The sequence below is a fragment of the Varroa destructor genome, unplaced genomic scaffold (genome assembly GCF_002443255.2).
Source record: "Varroa destructor unplaced genomic scaffold, Vdes_3.0 BEIS01000005.1, whole genome shotgun sequence".
NCBI lineage: Eukaryota > Metazoa > Arthropoda > Arachnida > Mesostigmata > Varroidae > Varroa > Varroa destructor.
The window spans coordinates 16,236,943-16,260,851 of record NW_019211458.1 but is presented as its reverse complement, the minus strand read 5'-3'; the positions used below and the strand labels follow the sequence as shown (position 1 = coordinate 16,260,851).

General features: G+C 42.4%; 1 protein-coding gene and 1 long non-coding RNA gene across 4 annotated transcripts; one reads left to right on the top strand and one right to left on the bottom strand.

Annotated features, from left to right (window-relative positions):
• Window positions 1–116: 116 nt before the first annotated feature.
• On the top strand, window positions 117–20,146 carry LOC111251067 (uncharacterized). Of its 3 annotated transcripts, XM_086989228.1 has the most exons (6): window positions 117–710; window positions 1,223–2,365; window positions 2,651–2,729; window positions 5,614–5,884; window positions 17,738–18,212; window positions 18,551–20,146. In XM_086989228.1, the coding sequence occupies exons 5-6, from the start codon at window positions 17,885–17,887 to the stop codon at window positions 19,129–19,131; spliced, it is 909 nt and encodes a 302-aa protein (XP_086845354.1). In that variant the 5' UTR covers window positions 117–710; window positions 1,223–2,365; window positions 2,651–2,729; window positions 5,614–5,884; window positions 17,738–17,884; the 3' UTR covers window positions 19,132–20,146. The 3 variants fall into 3 exon arrangements, 2 of the variants coding, with proteins under 2 accessions (XP_086845354.1, XP_022663044.1); XM_022807309.2 differs by having other exon boundaries at window positions 117–599; window positions 2,191–2,365; window positions 2,651–5,884; XR_015327771.1 differs by lacking the exons at window positions 17,738–18,212; window positions 18,551–20,146 and adding an exon at window positions 10,202–11,668 and having other exon boundaries at window positions 2,651–5,884.
• Window positions 20,146–21,328, bottom strand: LOC147755344 (uncharacterized). Its single transcript, XR_015327772.1, has 3 exons — window positions 21,057–21,328; window positions 20,679–20,857; window positions 20,146–20,495 (listed from the first exon to the last, which is right to left on the bottom strand). It is a non-coding gene; the product is annotated as an uncharacterized LOC147755344 (long non-coding RNA).
• Between the last annotated feature and the right edge of the window lie 2,581 nt (window positions 21,329–23,909).

The window sequence follows — 23,909 nt, the reverse complement described above, 5'->3', positions numbered from 1 at the left end:
ATGATTGAATCTGAGAGCTTGTGTTCGTTGGTAATTGCTAAACAATTATTTCAAAAGAAAAAAACACCAGCTTTATATGAATAAGTTCAGAGAGGTTAGTCGCTTGTCCACTTGCGAAAAAAGGAGCGCAGACTTTTGCGTAAGCATCTACTTTTTTCCCTTAATGGCCACTTTGTCTCTCTCCCTACATTCTCTAGAAGATTTCCAGATACAACGGTATTTGCAGGTAGCTATCAACATCGACATCTTTCGCGAACAGCATGTGTGCATGGGTATGCGGAACGTGCCTACTGCTAAGCACACGAGAAGCAAATCAAATGGATAATACTGCACCGGCTGGCTGCTGATATCTATTGCTGCGTGTTGTCTAAACGCCGCGTGAAGTACACTCTTCATCTTGGAGCCCGCTCGTGCGAGCTCGGAAGCCCAATGATGAATAGTCGAATGGGATTGACCCAGAGTGATTGCGCTGATGGTGGCCTATTCGTCCGCTATTGACGCGGCGGATAAGCTCCGTCACCGCGCTTTGATTGGATTGCGTTGGATCAACGGGCCAAACAAAGGATTGCTACTATGATCCGTAGCCAAGTTAGTGAGAAGTGCGTAAGCCAAAGTTCCGGGAAAAAAGGTTTCGCACTATCAAAAAGGTGCATCATGGCTAGAGGACGACCCAGAGAATAGGCTAAGTGAAGAACTAAATGAGTATGTCGGTAAGGGTTGGGCGGGGGGTAGGGGGCGAAACAATATAAGTAATGGAAATGAATTTGAGAAAGATATTATTTTGAGCAACCCAATTTTAATCTCATACTTTCAACCCGAATTTGCAGGAAGAACCAACTGTGATCAAATTTGTAACACTTTAAGACAGCAGAGACTGCTGCGTTGTTTGACATTCTTCACTTTTCTGTGGTATTAATTCACGGAAATAGATCTAAATGGTTAACAATGCCCGTATATGGTTAGAATATGTCGAAAAGTAGCCATATTTCTTTAAAAAAAATTGTATCCACTTCAAAGCGCAAATACGATTTGATTGTTTGTTTTGCATATTTTTCTGTACGGGTGTGCGTGGAAAGCATTCCAGGCTGGTTCTGATTACTAGGTTTGGTCTTGCGCACTAGGACGAATTTGAAAAATTAGGCAGTCACTTAGTTTGACCTAAATTAGTTGGCTAAATGTTGGTCAGAACAAAACTACTTATCCGCCTCTGCGTCGCGCTTAGGTTTATGTTTTTCGAACATCCAGAAGCTATCCCACGTACGCACACGTATCTATGCATGTTTTCCCGCGGCCAATGCCCGCGAGCACTGGATAAATGAGGCGAATTGTTCGCGCCTATCTACGACATCTTCATTGTTTGCACAAACTCTTGAAGCTTATCGTGTCTTTATCGTCGTGTTACGCTGTTGCTGCTGCTATTGGTTTTGTAGTAGTTGTTGTCGTCGTCACTGTTATAGCAGCAAATGCCATCGCCAAGTCGACTGAACTCCTCAGTCGATGTGGAGCTATATTGTGATACCATCATGCGAACAGTTCGAAACGCAGGCTGACGGCGGTAGCAGACTCATCGAACTGGTTCGTCCGCATCACAAGTGCCACCCACACAAGCGACTCGCACTGCGATCGAGTTTCTTTTTGCCCCTGCCGCATCACTGGTAATCTTGCTCCGCGAGCCGGCCATGTAAACTACTCGAATGTCTTTCGAGACCATATCTTGTCTACGTTAAGAATGCTACTCGTATCGAGTTCGCGGGCACATCGCAAACCCGATGCCTCCTACCTCTTAGCCGTCAAAACTTCGTAATCGTTTTAAAATCGGTGGTTCGCCCAGTTTGGCCCAGACTCGATGTCCGCAATGCTACCCAATCCAATTCTGCCCATGAGTGGCAGCAGCATCGATCGAAGCAGAAGCCAGGTCGGCCGATAGCTATCTGCGGTAAAAGTAAACACTGTGTTTTCTGTGATGCCTACTAACCCATCTCTGCTCAACGCTCGGCTGGGTGCCGAGCCACCTAGAGGCTATCGCTTCCAAATTGGTGGGGAATCTCGTTTCGGGTGAAGCGATAAAATTAAAATCAAATTTGTGTCTCGTTTTCATTCGTCGTAGTTCAGCAACAAGATCTAGCCTAGTTGCTCTTTCCCTCCCCCTCCATGCAGTTTGCATGTGCAAACTTCTCACCTCCCTTTCAGATGGGATTTAATGGATTCTTTATTAATTATCACGCGCACCATTTATGGAGCCTTCGAAAAATGCGGAAAGTAGATGGCTGGCCTCTTATGTCTGTGAGATAGATCGACCACCCCAACGTGGAACTTTGTTTGTGGAACAGCGCTGCATCACGTCGAGTGCTGATGTCGTAAAGAGGTACAAATAAGTGGAACATGATAATTAATGGTGATAAGCGTGTTTTTCTTCCAGTCTTAGATCTGAAAGCTTTCTCTCTCTCTCTCTCTCTCTCTATATATATATATATATATATATAATGCTCGATCAATGTAAGATGCACTTTGCTTCTCGAATTTGGTAATGATTTAGAGCATCTCTTCCTGGTCTGGTAAACATTTTTATTCCAATTCTAATGTTTTGGAACTATCATTGTGCATAATTTTTTTTGCGGTTCTTTTTTGCGCGATAATTTGTGATTTGTAGTTTGCTGCTATCTTCTGCGCGCGCCCAATGCTCCCGGCTGCCATGTTCTGCAGACTTGTCATGGAAAAGTGCTACCTTGGTACTAAATTTGGGAAAACATGCAACTTCTTTCACAAATGATAAGTAAAAATACGTACCTACTGTCTACCTGTCTAATACTACCTGTCTCCTACAAACATAATAATATTTAAGCGTATATTTTCGTGGTGCGAATCCTTGCTGCACGCGTGTTTTGAACTAGTTCTTTTTATTTATTACGTAGCTAACTTGAAAAACCTTTATGGTCATTTACGTCGAGTCGATAGCACTTGTATATTTGAAAGAAAATATATATAATGACAAAGCGGTTATATGAATTCTCTCAGAGGACGCGGCAATGATCGTTCGACAAATTTTCCAGCAATCAGTAACGGAGTAATTAATAGTTTTGCGGCTTATCCAGATTGTATAGAAAGATTTTTCTATAATCTGGTATTTCGTAGCCTATTTTTCAAATGGCAAATATTTTTTTCTGAAATCCCTCGACACAATTCTCGAATATAGTCATCATTCAGCCCGTTTACGTAGCCAGGTAGTGAATGTAAAAGAAATACTCTGAGGGAAAGCTGACATCTCCGTGCCAACCATCCGGGAAACTTTGGTCGTACTTGTTTTTCGAAATATGCAGTTCCGGGAATTGTGGAAAGAATAATTTCGAATACGAAATATTTTGCACGAGCAGTAGAATTTAGGTCAAATAAATCTAAACATGTTATCTCTCATATGGTCTTCAAAACTGCGAGGTCAGAAATGTAATCAATTTAGGGATTTAAAGAGATCGAAATGGAAAACTTGCGCCCAGCAAAATGGTAGCCAACAGTCATGGTAAAAAAATATGTTCAATACTGTCTTCCACGAAGACCTTTCTTGTGAACAACAAGAAATCATTCATTAACGTATCAAGTGCCAGGAGTTAGACGATATTAGTCGTGGCTATCCTGTAATGGAGTTAGAATCGGTCAGAAAGAGAAGTACTAGTGGTGCCCCTGCAGTGTCAAACTTAATCCGTTTGCGCTCGAAGATCTTCGTAATGGAGGTTCGTTCAATGGGAGAGGTCGCCATCGGGAAAAGACTACATGTTGGACTGCACTATCTAGAGTTGACTATTGTGTTTCACTTCGTACGATCGATGTAGCTGCCAGCAGCTGTGTGGTACCAATGTTTTGTTTCGGCTGGTGAATCGGAAAGCAAAAAGCGCTTCCTCTTTATCTCCGGGTAAACGCAATCTCAGCTCGCCTCTCGTCCCTCCTCAAGGTTGTGAGCACCTTCGTAGAAATGACTCATCCAAAGATGAGCCTCGAATCTTCAAATATCGTGTATCAGTACATCGTGGAGCTACAGTTTCTGCACCTTTGCTGGTGCGCGTTGCTTAGTCAACGATAGAAGCTCTGAGGTTTGAAGACCTGCCTGCTAGCGCTTTTTGTTGCGCCTCAAAGCCACTATACTTGATGTAAGCATATTAATTTGCCTTATCCATATCAAACAGGCTACGTGATACATACTGACGGTAGACAGCAAGTAGTGTACACGAGTCAATACGTCTTAGTGGGTTTAGGAAAGATTCGTGCACGGTATTGTTTCGAGAGGCGTACACGGATATAGCAGTATCCGAGCGTCCCAAGTAAGCGACCATTTGAAAACAAGATTAGGACGGAAATGCCATCGTACTGGAAAGCCTAGCGTCATCATCAGGCGTAGCGTCGGCTAAGCGCCTTTCGGCCACTCTGGATTGAGAACTGGATTTTTGTATTTCACGCAATCAATACGAGTGTATATACTGTACTATTCTCACTGACTTATGCAGGAAGGCAATCGCTTGCTAGGATATAGCGACATCATGAATCTGGTCAAATTCAACATTGTCACCGATGATTTATAAGCACTACACAATTATGTAAATAAACGAAAATAAATTCAGACATCGCCATTATTTCAAATTAAGCTTTTTTTTTCTTTGAGTTTTACGTACTCGCCTGGTACTCGCTGTTGTACAAAACTTCAGTTTTGTTTAGTAAGCAATATATAAAGCAAACAGCAAAATATAAAGCCCGTTTTTCTAGGTCTGGTTACGTCACCTTCTATAATAACCATTATCCTAGAATAGGATAGAAAAAATTCTGATGACCAATTGCCGAAAATTGTGGACAGCTGTCCAACTTGAAAGTGATATTGAAAATAAGTTCGTGAAAGCGCATGCAACGGAGCACACAAAATGTTATTGATGCATTTACGTTATGGTAACAGCTGTAGCCATTCGTGTACATAGGAGGTAGGAGGCGTGAATGTAGATAACTTTTTATTGCATGAACTGAAACTTCGTAGTGCTACGATGTCTAGCACGCCTAATATGGAGTACATAGAGCGCGAAGAACGTAAAAGCATTGATACCAATCGAAGGGCATTGAAGTGAACTTAACAAGTTAAATATAATTTCTTTAAAAAATTATTAAGATCTAGCTGACGATAGACTCCCAGAGGCTATCGTTATCACCAACGCCCTGCCTCACCTTAAGCTGAGACGGTCAGATACATGACGATAATGTCCACCTTTGAAAGGCAGTCTAGACAAAACAATTCTTTAAGCTGTCTTATCGTTCACACGTTATTCATGGCAAGTTCTAGTCAACAACTTATGAACGACTATAATCAATTATATTAGCAAAAAAACGGTCCATTAAATATTCTTGGTGGTCGATAAGGCTATAAATTTAGCTAGGTTCACATTTAGCAAGCCTCATTTCTATACTAATTTACTCATTTCTACTAGGTAGTCCATATAATAAAGTTTTCAAATTATGCCTTTTTCATACCACAACAAAAAAGATCATGCATGTAAAGCTTGTGCTTATACTATCCTTCTAGGTGTAACTTTTTCTATTTTTTATTTTCATCGAGGACCTACTCTGTGTTAATTTGCATTTCAGATCAGTCCGAACAATCGGTTCGCTTAAGGCCGCAAGCCTGCTACTGTCTGTGCACGTCTATTTCTGATTGTTCGACCACTAGCCACGGATTTGTAGCTACCGATATTTTTAGCGGTTTTTCTCGTGCTCCGCGGCGCCTTGTTGGTTAGTTTTTAGCTTCTGTTGAAACGGCCGCGGTTAAAAAAGCTGACCAGCGAATCGCCCGAGGTCCTAGGAGCTGCATTGGCCGATCGCCATCAGGACAGGGGATAGTCAAGCGCAAAAGTAATAAGTAAGTTGTAAATCATATTTCTGCTCTCCGAGAATGAACGATAGCTAGCGTAGACCCAGGTGCTGCATATCGGTTAATTGGAAATGTGTACACCCATAAAACATATAACTGTTGTTGAGTCGAAACAGAAAGTGGCCACAACTCCTGATTAGAAAGTGCTCACTGTCAGATTGATCCGATCTGGCTACCTTAATCATTCTAATGAGTGGAAGCTATTGAAAAATTCAGAGAGGTGCCTCACAAGGCCTCGAAGTACGCTCATACAGCGAGGTACGAAAAGGATTAAACGGTAGAGCTCTGTAATTCGATGAATGCAAAGCAATGAATCAAATGTGGGCCTTTGACTTTTGAGCTATTCAAGCTGTTTTCGTTCTCTTAAAAAAAAACCGATAAAACATCGTAACCATAACTGGGCAATAAACAAATCTCTGGGTACTGAGAGAGAGAGAGAAAAAATTGAATGTTTGGCCCTTCAAAGTTTGTCCAGTAAGTGTTATTAGACCAGTGTCGATTCTTATTCTGGTGCTTGTCAAAAATTCGTTTGTTGATATTTCTGTCTGAAGAAACGATGAGCTAGTAACTTGCCGAAGCAAATTCAACCCTAAATATTGATTAGGCTTTACACTCAAGTTCACAAGTGAGTTCAAAAAATGGGCAAGTACAGAGTAGTGATACGAAACCAAGTTATGTATACGTTGTAGCAATTGATGGAGCTGACGCATATAAGCCTTGTAAATGCAGTTCTATCCAGATGGAGTCTAACGACACAAGCTCGTTACAAAACAACCGTTACGGAAGTGAAAGGAACTACTGCACTGTTTGCGAGATTATTGAAAAAAAAGTAAAAAAAAAACACACACAACAACAATACATTGAGCTTAGTATATTATTAGGCCGAGTTTTACTTCTGATGTACAGAACTGTGCAACAGCTGATGTATTGTACGAAATATTTAGCATTATAACTTTAATTAAGCAAAAGTATTCGAGAAGCCTTGGACCCACATCGTTTACGTAATGCTCTCTGACTCTATGCATAGTCTGCACACATACATTGCGATCACTGTGTTTGGCGCCATTTACAAAATGCACTACGATCAGGAATACATGTTGATAAGTGGTGAAAAAAAAAACAAAGAAAAAAACAGGTTTCTGGTTTCATCAAGGGTAGTCTCAAAAGTTTCGTTTGTGAGGCAAACTTCTAATGCCGAACTTGCCTACAAAATCACGGCTGTCCAGTGACTAGCGGGTCCTAAGCCAGTTAATTGGTCCGCTAAAAAAGTCGCCAAAGTATTTTTCGCGCCTTCTAGACGTCCAAGACATAACCTATTCGGCCTTTAGACACTGTCTCAAGTTCGTACTGTTCGAAACGTTTCGCACCAATTGGAGACGAACCCGTCGCTGGAAAATATCAAGTTGCGATTGTATTTCGAGAACTTCGCGAGAGCGTCGCCAGCCAGCTAGAACAGGATTTCTGCCGCACCCGAGCTTCTGGAAGCAGCAATTGTTCTGAAAATTTGAGGTCAACGGATCTCGTTTGCAAAAAAATAACTGGCATTTAGCTTGTACGCTCCCAGTCATATGATCAGAGCTATACAATTAACAAATTTTAATAATAGGCAAGAAATGTTCGTAGGTACATATGGCGAAGCTATTTTTTGAGTTTAAAGCGGGGCTTAAGCGGCCTTCTTATTTCGAATTTCCAATTTCTAATACGAACAATAGTTTTTGGAAGCGCCGGTGGCGTTGTTAGCGCATAATGTCTATCATCAAATTTGTCTGTTCACAACTTAAAATAGTAGTTTCAAAAAAAATAAATTCAGATACTGTCCTTTTAATTTACATAGAATCAATTTACATTTGAATTTCAGCTTCTCAGAATACGTTTCGGCTGCTTTTGTATGGTCCACCCAATGGAATTGTTTTTCATAGCCTGCATTTCGTGCACGTCCGTATATCTGCGTAATACGCTGGCCTGTCAGAACCTTACTCAGTTCAATCGAAACAGTATCAGAAATTTTGCTAAGTCGTCCTATCTGCCGTTTCCACAAAAGCTCCTGATTTTAGAACTCTGAGCTCCCTATAATGACCATGCAAAATGGTCCTAATAATAAAGCTTAATGACTTTAAACCTATCTAGATATAAGGCGCTTCCAATGCTTGCAACATCGGTCAATCAAGGCGCGATCCGCCCGTCGATCCAATTCAATGCACTAATGCTCGGAAAGCAGAAGTTCAGTTGATTTCTTTTGAGGTTAGTTACTTCGTTACCGATTGGCTTCGTGTCATCAAAGGCTTAAGGTGGCCGAATGAGCGGAAATCGTTGGAAACAATAGCAGTGTGGTCAGACAATCAGAATGCAAGCTGGTCTGTCAACTGGTCCTGAACCATGTTACACCCTGCTTATTAGCGTAGGAAGCGCCAATGTTAGTACGAGGGATAATTATAGTAATGATCATGCACGCTATGTATTTTTTGCTCGTCCGATGCAAACGAACGATAGTCATATCCGGCAATTTTAGCTGAACAGTAAAAATATTAACGGGTAAATTGTTGTAGTACCTTGCCTGCAACGCTTCTTCCGGAGAAAGCTTATGAAACTTGAGTTTGATCTGTTATAGCGACTGCCAGTTGGTTATCGGCGGGACAGTCAGGACAAAGCATCATGGATAAAAACAGTTCAGACAGATTGTTGATAATTGCAAGTCAGGTAGCTTAAAGTGATTTCCTTGCTTTGAAAGTGATCAAGGAGTATTTACGTATGTGTTCAAATAAGATATGAGCTGAACAGGCTCATGCGGACGACTTGAAAGGCTTTCTCAGGTTCAAATCAATAATCTAGCGCTGACGAAAGAAGTTTTCTAGGTGTACCCGAATTCAGTGTTTTGCTAATGTTTAGCATACGATTAAATAAGAAATGTTTGTATTTTGTCGGTCATATATGTCACTTTTCGAACGTTGCAAAGATTGGTAAACTGCCTGAGTTGCCCCGGAAAGTCATCCGTTTTCAATCAGCGAACAGTGTTGTCCGATCTGTTTTGGCTTCTTTTGTGGCATAGACAAACGTCATAACCGTGAATAGTTCCGCTTGACTTACGGCATAAGGCGTCTGAACATTTCGCAGCCAGATTCCCAGATTGCTTGAAAGATCGGGAAACACACACTCATCGAGTGGATTATTTGTACTTTCCGGAGGTGGTCGGACGCACCCTCCCGGTACTAATCGCCTGATAAGTAGGGTTGTATTACTCTTGTACTTGCAGAAATCCTACTAAAATCCCGTCAGCGGACGCCTGCTGACGGCCTACAGTTGGTGTTCGACCTAGACATTTCACTTCTATGCCAATAAGTCGGAGGCATCTCCCCAGCTTCGATAGTATTCTCGGCCACGGATTCGTATCGTCTCAATAATTTAGCGTAAATAAATATCATTCGGAAAAACTTCGACAGAACCTGAATTCAAATCGTTGTTGCCGACCAAAACGGGAACTACTGAAGGCTCAAGGCTCTATCACAGATTTTGATCTCACAGAACATGCTATCAGGATCCTGGTTCCGCACTTCCTGCTTTTTCATCAGTGTGACGATCGTTTTTAACTGTGACGGTTTATAGGCATTGAACACTAATTTGAAACATAAAACGGTGTTTTTTTTAAGTATTTGTTCGAATAATAACTATAAATAAAGAAGTATTTGTTAAGATTAAATAGGATCGTAAAACTAGCTTAAACTAGATTTACCTTATGGCGTCGCTCTGCGCCTATTTTGCCATTGATCTGGCTAATCTGATTCGCTGATGCCACACCCAGGTTAATTTGAGCCACAGTTACGCTATAACTCCATTGCCATCTTCTAATATTTACGATGCTGATTCTGGTAAATAGAGCGCATGCGCTGAATGCAAAAAGTAAGGAAGATTTATTTTTATTTAAAGATATAATTTTAGCATCAAGTTTTTAATATAGACTTTCTAAAACTTCTCGATAATTTCAACGAATCAGCCAAAGACATCAGATTTGCTCCAGTCAGTCAGAATTACGGCTCATAGGGGAAACCAAGTGTACCTTCCAAAAAAATACTCAGCCAGTCCTCAAATAGAAGGCGCAGCGGGCCTTAGCATGGCGGCGGTTCTATTGAACTGCTAATCACTGTTGACGGCTTACTAGTCGGACAACTTAGAACGCCTCTCAACCTTAGTAATGCTATCCACTGGTTCAAAATCCTAGCGACTTTATACTGTTTCCTTAGCTATAAACGTATTTCCAATTAGCCTGCGTTTTTGCTATTGTAACTGCCCTGCTATTATCTATTTTTATAGAAAAACAGCAGCTACTAAGAAGAAAAATATTACCGCAGTCGTTGTGTAAGCAATAAAAGCGTCAATAAGTACCCCAATGCAACCCAACTTTTCGGTCAGTTGCTAAAGAATACTTTAGGGGCATCTCGGCCGCATCGTAAAACGTAAAATTACGTCAAATTACCTGGTGCCTCCTCGGATTCTTCAAAGGGAGCTGAGAGGTGTTTGACTCCGTGCTGTTCAAGGCATGCTCGCACATATCTGACATAAAACTATAAGCAATAGATGTGTAATACTGAAACAGATTAACTAAGGTCTACCAAGAGATTCTGAAGCGTCTGTATTGGGAAAAATCGATCATAGCTTTTTAACGGTAAGTTTTTTCGTTCATTGATTCGTTGCGCTTGGCATGATGCTTCCCTATAAAAGCCTTTGCATGGAGTGAGTAACTTACATCATACGCCATTTAATAGACACTCGAGTATGACGCAACTTTCGTCGTTTCTAAGACTTTCCTTGCACGCTGTCAGGCTTACCGAAAACACCTTTTCAATCAGGTAATTTCTTTCTGTTTTTAATATCATTCCGGACCACCCATGTCTGTAATGGATTACGACTGGATGACAAATAGAAAAGTGAACTGAAGCTCCGGCAATGCACAATTAACGTTTTTCCGTACCTTGTATGAACCCTAATGTTATTCGTAGCTAATAACGGGGCCGATTGATTTTTCAATCTATCTTTCCACGTCCAGCGACTCGTTAGTGAGCCATACCGCGGTTTGAACTGGAGGCCAATAATCACGGACATTGTGGGCGTTGATCAACAACATCGACCCACCTCTGCTCCATCACTTGTGTCTGTCTTCTGTTGGCGAAGCTGTTTTAGCCCAACCATATGTACATAGACTTGCGTACGTTGAAAAGTCGATGTTGTTGTCGGCCATTTATATAGACTGCTGATTTATCTCTATGTTTTATATGCATGTGTCGTAGATTTAGGTGATGGCGTTCTGCAAGGGAAAGCTGAGGCCAGGATCACGGACTGACTGATGCCTCAACGTCTGAGCGTTCGCCGAACTGAGCAGCAAATTGTCCGGATCACCCCGTCTTTGGAACAACGCCGCTCGAAGGCTCAGCAACGCCCATAGTTAGGGACGGCAAACCCAAAGTTCGATCTGGCGGCGAATTTCAGAGAGAACCACTTTGGTCGCAACGAAGCAGTCACCAACGTTGTTGAGTTGACGCCCCCTCACTCACTTGTACAGGGTGGATCATCCTCCATTTAAGCTGCTGACTACATATGCGTCCTCATATGGATGTACTCAGCTCACCAGAGAAAGTTACTACTATCATTATGAGTTATCAGCCCTCATTACAGAAGAGACTGCGTCGGCGCAATGGAGCTAGGTAGATAGATGCTATATATGGGTGTATGCATAAATACGAACTAAATAAAGCGGTCGAGCAGCGGCTTAATATCTGTGATGATGACGGCTACTCATTTCTTTGTAGCAACGATACTTACAACTGGACGTACTACATTACATTTATTGTTTTAATTCGTTTATTATATTCAGCATATTACTAAAATATATACAGTATGCAGTATACAGATCTTGAGGTCGTCGCACCCTCTTTGCTAAAAGTAAGAGCGTTCAGCTATGGTTGGTATCGTTCGCTTCTTATCTTTCCAGTTCAGTAAGGGTATGCCACACCTGAGTTTCGAATACATCGACAGTCTGACTAGACAATCAGATAAACTAACTAAATAAACAATATCGAGTATAATAGAGATGCACTCGTACTGAGTGTTTCACATGTGTTTACAGTAACTTAAATTATTTTTATTTATTTATTAACTTAATATAATAACAATTATTGATTTTTATAAGCTCACACCTGATTGTCTTCCCTTTACTAGGCTTATCGAAGGTTATTTACCATAAAGAAATGCAAGTAACTTTCTCGTATTTGACATCCGAATTGGCCAAGCTGCAAACATTTGCCAGCTAATCCTAGAGATACGTTATGATCTATTTTTGAACGCGGGCATAGCCGGACCTTGCCTCGTACTTGGAGCCAGCTGTCTGCTGGAATACATCACAGGCATATAATATATGTACATATAATTTTCACTGGGTATTTATCTCTATATCTTCGTATTTGTTGTGCGAAATTTTCACAACGTCTGTATACGAATTAAAATTCCTAAATTTTTCATTCATAATAGCGAATCCTTACCTCCTTCAACCTTTTTTGACAAAATATCTGTTTCACTATCTGGGTTGCTTTAAGCATTGCCTCATTACATAATTGTCCCAAAAAGTTCCAATCGTCATACTAGCATTTGTAACGTCAAGTGAAATCGTCCACTTACTAAGGGCAAAACATGGTACGATCTCAGTTTATTACGCTATGTTTTTATATTTCTCGATTATCGTCGCGCTGCCCCCTGTAGTTTTGTTGTGGTATCGCACCGTTCTAAGGTAAAGCGTGTTTTGCTTAGCTTGTTTTTCATTTGAAACACCCATGGATCTGCTTTGATAATAATAATAGTAGATAATATAGTAGATGATGTATTAAAAGTTAAATAGTGACCGAGGTGTAAACAAAGACATAGTATCCTGTCAAACGGATCTGAAATTGGCATTTCGGATACGTTACCTTGGCAGCAGGAGTGGTTCAGACCGGTGAAAAACATCGTTTAACAATGATCAGTCCGCTCGGAATTCTATTCTTGAGGTAGGTGGTGCTGAAATGATATGTCTGTAACATGTTACCCAGAAACCTATTCGACAGCTTATTATCTTTAGAATTAGCTTAAATCACAAAGTATACATAAGCCTGATTTTTAAATTCGAATATCTTGTCCTCCGTATAAATAATTATATTTAATAATTGCCAGTCTGGCTCGGCTATCGCTCGTGGTTAGATCCTTTCCTATATATGGTATAGGGAGAATTCCCCCGTTGACCAAATAACCGTACGCAGATGAAACCTACGCGATTGGTCTTGCCTGTACGGGTATTTGTGTTAAGCATTGTCAAGCTGCACTAGCGCTGTGATCAGGCGGTCCCATAGATACGAATAGAATGACTTTGGATTTACAAAGCATATTATGCGAAGAGTACGGAATTTCACAATCAGATAGAAAAGCCCTCTGAAACTGGTGACCAAATAATCCCTGCACAAACGCGGCGGTTCTTATATACGTCGTAAATACGACTGCTTATCGATCTTATATAAACCGTCGAAACAAATTTCGTTAAAAGGTTTACTGCTGAAAGGGTTCAACTAAACGCTGTAACCCCCTCAGACGACCCCATCGTCTTTTCTCTGCGCCCGTGCCTCATTAGCCGAAGCTTATCCATTCATTAACAATGAAATTGGCGGTATTTGTTCCATCCCGGTCAGGTTCAAAGCACCGCTAGCACCAAAATTCGAGCAACACCCAACACGCGGCCACGCCGTACCGTTGTGGGGTAGTAAACGATGATGTTGCAAGGGTTACCTGGCAAACGGATGATCTTTTTCAACGAGAGGACAATTACCGCTGCCCTATCCAAAGAGTTAAATAACGACAGCAGTATAGAGCCGATGGAGCAGAGACCTCTACCACAAACCGCAAAAAGAACGATGGTCATTCATTGAAGCCTAAGTTTTTGCTAGTTTCGCTGCGTTCCAACTTTCGTGTGCTGTACTAAAGCTAAAGTTCAAATCTGTAGTCATTATACCATTGAACTGTCGTATCTGCTGTTATTGTTCTTGTTCTAAAGTATGCCGAAGGATCGGAGCTAGAACTCGGTTAGGTTTACGTAAGAGCCTGCAAGCAGGTTATTTTAAAGCTTAGAAACGACCCCTAGCTAGCTTCCCGTAGCCATGCGCCTAATTAATGTCCAGATCTGTTCAGCCTGAAGAGCTTTTATAATGAATGGTGCCATTCGGCTAATTGGGTCTCGTTGTACAATCACACCTTGCGTTATATAAGACAATGGCTGTCTTTGTTGTACCCCACCGCATGTTTTCGCGACGCCCAGGAAGGCGACAGTTGACTCGAGCAGAACGGAAGAACACAAGAGCTCGATCCCATACCCGCGGTTTGTTAGACGTCGGAGACAATTTCCTGATTACAATGTGTAGTAAAACTAAGTTGTATATAATTTTCAAAGCAGCATCGGATGATTTATTTCAGGCTTGGCATCCTAGAGCGAGAATCATTTAGTGTAAGTCCTGAAATGTCCTGAGTCGCGATAGCGGACAGGCTTGACTACCTGATGATATCGACTTTTCTTAAAGTATCCATTAGAGAGAAACGTTTTGTGTATTTTATGAAGTCTACTAGAACTTGTGTTCCTTGCTTGGTTTACCAAAGCAATGAAAGGTAGAAAACAATAAAAAGGTTCTTTTCAATTTACTAAAAATTGGTGCACGGAGCATCGTAGAGTCCGTTCTCAATTTAGAACTGATTTTTACCCACATTGAACCTATATAGTTGGCCGAGGAGGAAATCAGCAGAAATAGTAAAATGCTTCGAATTTCTTTTTCTCTCGAGTGGGTTCCTTGCGTCGCTTCGACCAGTCTACATCGGAATACGAGTCTTCCTTTCCTTACCGCTTCGGTGTTCCTCAAACATCAAGCCTATATATATATATATATATATATCGAGAGAGAGAGAGAGAAAAGGAAACTTAATTTGTTTATACAACCACAGCGCCAGCAGCTTTGTACAGACAAGGCCCAACAATCGATCGTCGACTATCGAACGTGAACATTTTGCATTAGGTAGCTCTATAAGCTAGAAGTAGACCCAGTAGCAGTTATTCGGCTTCTAAATAATAATCCCACCACTCAAGAGCCCTCTTACCCCCCGGCACGTCATCATCTCGCTCGTCACGGGATTAAGCCATTTGACAGGCAGCACATAACGAACGATGATGACAGTTTGTGGACCGATTAGAAAAGGATCGTTTGCTCTTTCGGCTGGAATTGTTATGCAGCATATCAAAAGGTAGAGAAGAACTAGAGCTTGAGAAGGTTGTTTCCCTCGAGGTTCGATGCCGTATGAGCTGGTTTAATGTGGCGCTGAATATAATAGCGCTTTGATTTAGCTCAAAAACAGCCGCTTCAGGTTGGATGCAACAGTAACTGTTTATGCTTGCTCCAAGCGCTAACGAGCGTCAATCAATGCCATGGAAACTGAGTGACTAAAATTGACAACTTCAAATTGGGGGTACCTCCTGATAAGGTCGCTGATTATTTGCTTTGATAGCGCATCGAACCAATAGCTATAATCATAACCTAAATTACCCTACAATAAGTGCCATACTTCTTTCGAGCACGACGTTCGGGTTCGATGCCAATGATACACAATCATGTTTCAGTTAATTTATTATTATTACCCAAATTATGTTTTATATTGTGTATTTCGTTTTACAAAGTATATTATGTATAGGGAGACGTTTTTACCTGTCTAACATTTACTGGAAAGTTTTTGAGGGAAAACAAAGTGTCTTTGGTTCCACTTATTTCCCGTGGAAACTGAGGACTATACGTAGATATCAGTTGTATGGGTGAAACCAATCCTGCTGAATTACTATCCGGTAATATCTGCTCTCGCAAGGAGCAGTTTTTAGAATTTAGACGTGATCACACTGACATTTGTTTGTAAGAAAAAAAATATTTTTCTTCTTTTCTCAAGAATTGATTAGGAGTTACTGTGTGTTGAGCACGTTGGTAACGCTGCCTCGTACTTCCTTTTATTTCATGGAAGGCGTTAACTACATTTATTATAATACTTCTCTTGGTATTGCACTCTGTTTAATGACTGGTGGATGTGACTGCAGTTATTCTATGCTTCGAACATATCTTTCAGGTAGCAATATTCCTCAAAGATTACGTTCATTCTGCTCGGCATAATTTCATCCCTTTTATCTCGCATTCTGTCACCCATATCGGCGTGCATGATTGTACAAATAAGTTTTACCGGCTTAGGCAAGATCTTTCCGTATCGTGCACTTCTTATTTTACGTTCATTTCCTCGTCGCAGATGGCCCTTCCCATTTACGTAATTATTTTTGTTCTGGACCTGAGTTCCTTTTCGCTTGCCTCCATTATTCTCTTTTTGGCGTCATGGTCGTTTGCGCTTATTCAGCAGATTATCCCAATTAGCAGTCCATTGTAAGTCGAAAAGAGTTCTGCTGACCTCCGTCGCAATTTTTTTTATCGCCAATTTAAGAGCTGGCTAAAGGTGCTCGGGAGCTAGGCGAAGCAACTCGATGGTCCTACATCTCAAAACGACCATCGATAGGCGTGCACCGACGTAGACGCACCATGGTAGCGTTACTCAACCAAAAAGCCCTGTTTGAGAGGAATTAGACACCCGAACAAGATTGGATGGCCCAGGGCCCATTCAACAGCCCCAAAAGTACCGCGTGTGCTGCTATCGAATCGACGGAGAAAGAGAGAGCTAGCCAACGAACAAGCAAGCGTGCAGTAGCTGATCTGCCTCAACGGGGTCCTCTTATTTGGTTTTTTCGTTCACATTTTGCAAAGAAGCGCACAAGCCATACTCAGCCGTAGTGCTGTTATTGCTGCTACAGTAGATCGCCAACGACGATAATCCCATTCGCAGACCCTCGGCAGCAGGCTTGCGAGGGCTACGTCACGATGTTAGGATATAGAGGGACAGAATATCAATTCTCTGTGTCCCCAAAGTTTTTGCCCCAAACCCTGTTCGTTCATGGCTATATTATGGTTTCTTGAGTTCGAGACGGATAGAATGTAGCCCATAGACTATCGTTAGCATTGTTGAGTATGTCGTTGTCGGTTAATGTCGCCGACGCCAATTCATCGCAGCTATCTACATGGCTATCCAGCCTGCGCTTTGTCCGCTCTATAAAGATATTCCAATTACCCTGCCACTACAGGTCTGTGGCATGCCTGATACGGCTCTTTTCTCCACTTCCTGTCCGTGCGTTCTTTTGCCTTCAGCGCTTCTGCCTTTGCATTTGCGCTGCGCACTTCCTCCTCGATCGAGCCACCGCGGCTGACTGGTTGGATCTAGCGGCTGGGCTAACTGGCGCGGGGCAGCGGTACCCACTAAAAGCCACCCCTGCTCAGTCCGTTCCCATTCTACCCAGCCAACCTCGGGCAGACAGACACACCCCAGTATCCCCCTCTCTCTTACTCGGTTCGCGAATCAAAACGGTAAGAGTCCTCTTTTCATCGGCTGATCGAGCGGAGGGTGGAGCTTGGGAGAGGGCGGGCTGAATAGAAAAGGCTGACTGAACAGCCGAACAGGTCAGAACAATCCGGTTCGAACGTCTGCCAGTCACTTGCTATACCCCTCTGATCATCTGGGTGCTCAGACTGATCTAGTGTTCGTTTCGTGTCTGAAACAAAGTGTAACGTGTCGCAAATTATCGCAGCCAGTTTCGTGCGTCCTAAATGACCAAAAATAGAACATAATACCGTATCAACAGCTTGCTCCCGCCGCATTGGACTACTACAGTATTTCGTGTTGTTCTGTCTCGTTGTTTGATAAACGGCTGTCCAGCTGTTCGTTGTAGCAACCTCTCAATAACGAAAAGACGTGCTATCGCCGGCGTAGCTAAGCCGCCGCGGTCCACGTCACACGCCTTAGTTGAAGGATAGACAACCAGTCTCACGTGTACCTGCAGAGGTGCACCCCAGCTCGGTAACAATGTTCCATCCGAATCTTGTAAATGCGGCCGTAGCCGCCAGTGCATTCCCCTTCGGTTTGCAATCGGTTGCCGGCCTTGAGCCCCTCACACCGCGGTCACCATTCTCCAGGGATGGCGGCGTATTCTTTTACCCGCCTTCGTCACCGTCCTGTTCATCGGGCGGAATTCCTTCACCGCGACTCGTTTCACCGTCCGTGTCCCAAAAAAAGAGTTCGTTTACCATTGAGGCCATTCTCGGCCTGAAGGAATCGAAGGGAGACTCAGGCGACGACGTATTCCGATCCTGCAGACCTGCCTCACCGATTTCGCCAGCCTCGTCAGTTAAAGGTAAGCGTTAGATTCACAATCTTTTGCCTCTTGTGCGTTGCTCAACTCTTGCCTGTTCAGGGTTTCCTTAATACTAGTGCCATTAATCTAGCATCAGATCGAAGCTCGTCCATCTTGCTTTCCCTTCAGTCTGCATTTCATTTACTTAGCTTCTTCTAAAGACGAAATCGCAATTGCATTCCGATCTACTTTTTTCTGCGCCTATTCGTTAGGTGACCATGTAGCATCGTCGAGTGCTTGTTTACTTGTACGCGCTGCACAGTATAGGACGAAGGACGTAGTTACAACTACACGACAAGCTATTAACGCGATCCATCTTGTTCTTCCCCTGTTCACAGATCTGTCCAGCCGGGTGCTATCTTCCCCTTCCGAGTGCAATTCGTTGGTCTCTATGCCGCTGTCGGCTCCCCAAACTGGCCTGGCATCGCTGAAGCGCAAGGCGTGCGATTCGTCGTCCTGTTCAGGCTCGAAGGCCAAACGAATTCGAACGATCTTCACACCCGAACAACTGGAACGGTTAGAGGCTGAATTTGAGCGGCAACAGTATATGGTTGGACCCGAACGCCTCTACCTAGCTGCCTCCCTGAACCTGAGCGAGGCTCAAGTCAAAGTGTGGTTTCAAAACCGTCGTATTAAGTGGCGCAAGACCCATCTTGAACAGCAGCAGCAGCAGCGACAAGCCACTCTGAGGAAGAACTCGACCGGCGACGAGATCGACGAGCCAGAACTCGACATTGTTCACGATGACGATGAATCCTCAGTAAATGGGCATCGGCTTGGCCTTGAGTCTGACGACGAAAAGGACTACTCTCACGCGACCCTCACAAGTCCAACGTCACAGCCGCTGACACCGAACGGGAGCGATTTTGCGTCAGCGCCCTGGCTCAAGACGGAACCACAGCATTCGGAAAATCAGTAAAACTAAGCTACATTAGAAAATTAGTAATGTAATAGCCGTTCGGTGTCGGACGAGCAAAGACGTCTGAAGTTTGAATGCGAGTTGGTGACGGTTACAGCCGAGCTACTTTCAGATGCGTAACGTAACTTAAAGCAGGAAAAATACGTGATGACGTAATGGAAACTATAATCATTATTAAAGCTATTACTCGAAACTAGTCAGCTTTCACCCGCGGTTCGATAAACAGATAAAGAGCTCGCGGTGAAAGAAAAATTAAATAGAAGAGAGTTTTATCTGTTGAATCTGCTGATGTTAGCTTTTATAAAATAATGTGTTGATCGATGCTGGATTCGATTTGGACTAAAGTCGAAGGCCCTCCCAGCATCGTGTGTACAGTTTGTATATGAAATTCATAAATAGATTAGCAAAAAAACGATAAGAAAAGCTATTGCAATTTAACGATCAAAGCCAATGGTGAAAACACTTCATTATCTAATGAGTGATCAAAAGAACGACATTCTGCCTGTAATAATGGCACGAACGTTATCGACGAGCATTGATCATATCACTGACTGTCATGTAAATACTCTGGGTAATGAGAGATTGCATAGAGAAAACGAAAGCAAATTAAAGCGGGGTAAAGAAGAGAGAGAAAAGAAAGAGGTCAATAAAAAAGAACTACAAATACGTGCGTAATTTCAAACGTAAACATAGCTTCATTATTGTCACGGTTGGATAGGTAGCTAGGGGTTTAAATAGCGAACGAGTCGTGAGCGTAGGTGCTCGACTATTTATCAGGCGAGGAATCAATTTTCAAAATACTATTAAAATATATCTATAAATACTACGGCCATAAGCGAATTCGAGAGTGAGGTTGCTTTGATCAACATGAACGGGCTCAATTCATAGGCCGCAAGTAAGTATCATCACTGATTGTGATAAGGAAACTTTTCGTTGAAAAAAATAGTTAGCCTGGTCATAACGGATCTATTGTGTGGCCTAAAATGATGAAGTAAATGAAGACAATGATAGTGACGCCTGAACTGATCGAGTTTGACGTACGTCTTTTTTTTTATTTCACTTCAGATTTTAGAATGCGAAAGCCAAATCATTAGTTACTGAAGAGTACTTATTTTACAAGGCAGGACTCTCCACCAAGCTTGAGTTATACTTCGGCTGACGCGCAAGTAACCTCAATGTTTGATGGTATCCTTTTTCGATCTCCTATTTGTTTGTGGGCAAATACTATAGACAATTGGGAAGCTCTCTCTATTTCTAATCACTCTTCGAAGCCCGAAGTGAGGGTCGAGCTTAGAGATTTAGGGAAGATAATAATCACAGAGTCTCGTAGAGCAACAGAAGAACTTTTTTAACAACGAGAAAATCTGGAAATAAGAAAGCACGAATATTACTTACTGTACCATACAATCGAAATATGACCGAACTCTGAGTAAAGCCAAACATGTCAATGTAGCAGCTGTAATTTTTAATATAGTACTAGCACGCGGATACATTACCGCACAAATGGGTTTAATGAAGATTTATTAAATTTCGGTTTCATTGCTCACCCATTAGATTAAGAAGTAGGTCAAACTGGCCGTAACAGATGTTGCCTGGTCCTTTACCTTTAGAGGAACCTGTCTATAGAACTCTTAAGACAAGAGCCTTCGAACACACGCCAACGACATCAAATATGCTCAAAGACATAACTGGGCTTCATGCGACAGATTGCCTTTAAAAGACAGAACTGTATACGAAACTGTTCAGTACCATCAGTCACTGATACGCGTCCTGGCTAACAGCCAGGCCTGAAAAAGGACTAAGAACTAATGCGTAAAAGTCTGAGCAGATACATTTGTCGCACGACATAGATGCATATATAAAGTTCGTACTGATCTTGTAAGGTTTAAATGTTTAAAAAAAAGTTTAAACGATCACATGTTTACCCAGTCATCCAGCAATAGGGGCCGAACTGTAATCAGGTGTCCAACAGCATTACATGCAATGTTTCAAAACATAGTAAATCAATTTAAAATCAAGTATGTGCCACAATATCATCAGGATTGGCCTATCGGCAACAGTATCATTCAAATCTTGTTAAGTAGATCGGCCCGCCAAACCGTTTTAGTGCATCGTTATTGTTGTTCCATCAAACTATCTTCAAACAAACGCTTTGCGCCTAGCGCAGAAAAAGACGCCTGACAGGTAAGAAGGGACTAATACATTATGCAATTTATATGTATCGCTGCTGGAATTATTTCAGGCACCACGTAGGCCCCGTAGGCTAAGTAACAACATCCAAACCAGGACTTGGACGGTGGATTGACACACAGCTCATTTCTGTATTAAATGCGGCAAATTATACTACTTTCCATTATCTCTTTTCTGTTATTTGACAACATGCGCTACTTAACAAAAAAGGTCAAACCCGAATCTTTTGAGTTGTCATGCACGCTCTTTGTTAGGTTTCCTTCGAGCCAGCGGTAGGCAGAGAGCTCGCACTGGGTCGTGTAGACAGATCAGCCATTTAGATGATCGTTCTTGGTAGTATAAGAGTTAATGCTTGATGTCGAAGGGACTTCAACAACAAACGCTCAGAGGTGCGTGCGATTCTTCGGAAGCTTCAACTCGATATACGCGTAAATATGTCGATCAATGACTGCAGCCCCGATTTGAATGGAATAGAATTTACATGAGACGGGAATGTTCGTCAAACTGTGGCAGAGTATTTCTGTGATCGGCCAGACCAAGTGCGAACATTTTGCATATAGTGTACACATTGAGATAGTTTTGTATTACAATGGGCTTTTTTCATTTCTAAGCAAGATGGCTTCCGGGGGTTCCCTAAAGTTACCCTCTCTCACTTCATCGAAGATCGCTATGTGAATGTTTTTATGTAGGGTGGGCTCCTATAGTATAGAAATTCTAACTACAGTAAATAAGCATACCCCTTATAAATTTGTCCACGTTGTTTTTTCTATTGCAACAAGACATGTCTTCCCTGTTGTGAATGACTCTAGGTTATCTCTAGCGCGAAAATCTCTGTCCTGTTAATTTTTTTATGAGAAGTTTATATGTATGTTTGTATGGGTATATTTATCGAAAATAAGTGGAAACTTTGCTACGATCCAAAATGCAGCGCTCGCTGCAGATGTAGAGGTTAGACATTTATGCTTCGTGTTTCAACGACATATTTAATATCGTTTGAGTCATATTTTGAGTGATAAGAGAACAACATCTTGTTATGAATAGCGCAATAAAGTGAAGAAATCTATGCGCCGTAGGTAACTGGCTTCAGAAAACCAAAGGGAAACAGTAGTACTTTCTACTTTTTCTTAAATATTCCGAACCAGAAATAAAGGCTCGATCGAACAAAGGGTGAAGGCACCACTAACTTAGAAGAGAACGCTTCGAAAAGCAACGGATTTCCTGCTGGCTATTCTGTAACGCAAACACTATATATATTGTCCCGCTACACAATTTATAATTGTTGACAGAAACCTCTTTTCCAGGAGCCATTGCTCTGGCACCATTTATAGAGGTTTAGGGTAAAATCACTTTGCAGCAATGCAGCACCAGAACAATAAGCCCAAATCGGCCCATTCGATTTTATGGCGCTTCATAATGTTTGATTTCACACATAGTATAGGACGGTAAGCGCCTTTAGGAGTAATTGAGGAAAATAGTGTTTTTTGCTTAGGTTCTTCATCACAACATCAACGCCAGTATTTAATCACGCATCATAGCCATTGGTAACCAGAATGATAGCGAAAAGATGCATATTAAATGTTTCAGTATGGTCATTATTTTCGAATGAGTCAGCTCGGTCGTCTCCGGTCTATTATGGTGAGACGCGGCGCATGATATACCGTGAGTTGGTCGTTAATGAGTTTTGCATATGCGTCGACAGTTTTGACAGCTTCAAAGATAGCCGGATTTGTGTTGCCTCCTTAAAAGACCCCTACCACTAACCCTATCCCTACAGGGCTCATCCTTGCGATGGGCTTGGAACTTCATCCTCCTTGCAGCAGCTGCATCTCATTATGTCAGCCGCGTTGTGCAGTATGCTCTCTGGTGGTAGGAGCGACAGCTCGGCGGCTCTCTATCCTAAGTGTCTGCCCTCGACGAGGGCTAACGCGCCGCCTGAAACGGCAAAGACGCACACAGCGACAGTCAACGCACTAATGAATCCAACGCCGGCAATTACGTTGCTCCCCGGCTCCCTCACAACTATAAACGCGAAGCCCTCAACTTAGGGCATCTAAGTAACAACGCTATTTAACATTAGCTGTTAGTGGGTGCGTTGCTCGCTTCTATGTTCCCGCCCTAAGTTCTGTTATGTGCTATTGCAGCTAGGCCCGCTAGCAGCTATAAAGGTTTTAGCTATAGTTTGCATGCCGCTAGGAGCTTCGGGAACAGGAGAGCAGGACGAAGTTGTACTGCCTATCCTTACGCTGTCACTAACCTCTAGCTAAGGTTAGCTTAGCGTGGTGAGTCAGCGAAGCGCTTGTTAAGGAGTGTCGCCATGGGCGGACATGAAGCTATCCGTTGTTGGTGGTTTCGTCAGTGTCATGTGGTTCCAGAAGGCCCGGCAAAGGAGGCCCTGTTCTTCTAAAGATGCCAGATGCCAGATCGTGCTTTGTTGAGGTACGAAACGTAAATGACGGAGGCAGAACAGAAAGATCCCGCGGCTGGCGGGGGACGCAAAGACAAAAACTTTACCAAATTACTGACGCAGGGGAAATTCTCGTAATAAAGGGAGCAGAAGCGAGGTTAAACCGTGAGGTTAGACCCTCAAG

Bases quoted from the DNA above. Each gene is read 5' to 3' on its own strand.
- LOC111251067 (XM_022807309.2), top strand. From the start codon at position 17,885: ATGTTCCATCCGAATCTTGTAAATGCGGCCGTAGCCGCCAGTGCATTC. The intron at 18,213-18,550 runs GTAAGCGTTAGA...CCCTGTTCACAG, and splicing joins GCCAGCCTCGTCAGTTAAAG to ATCTGTCCAGCCGGGTGCTA.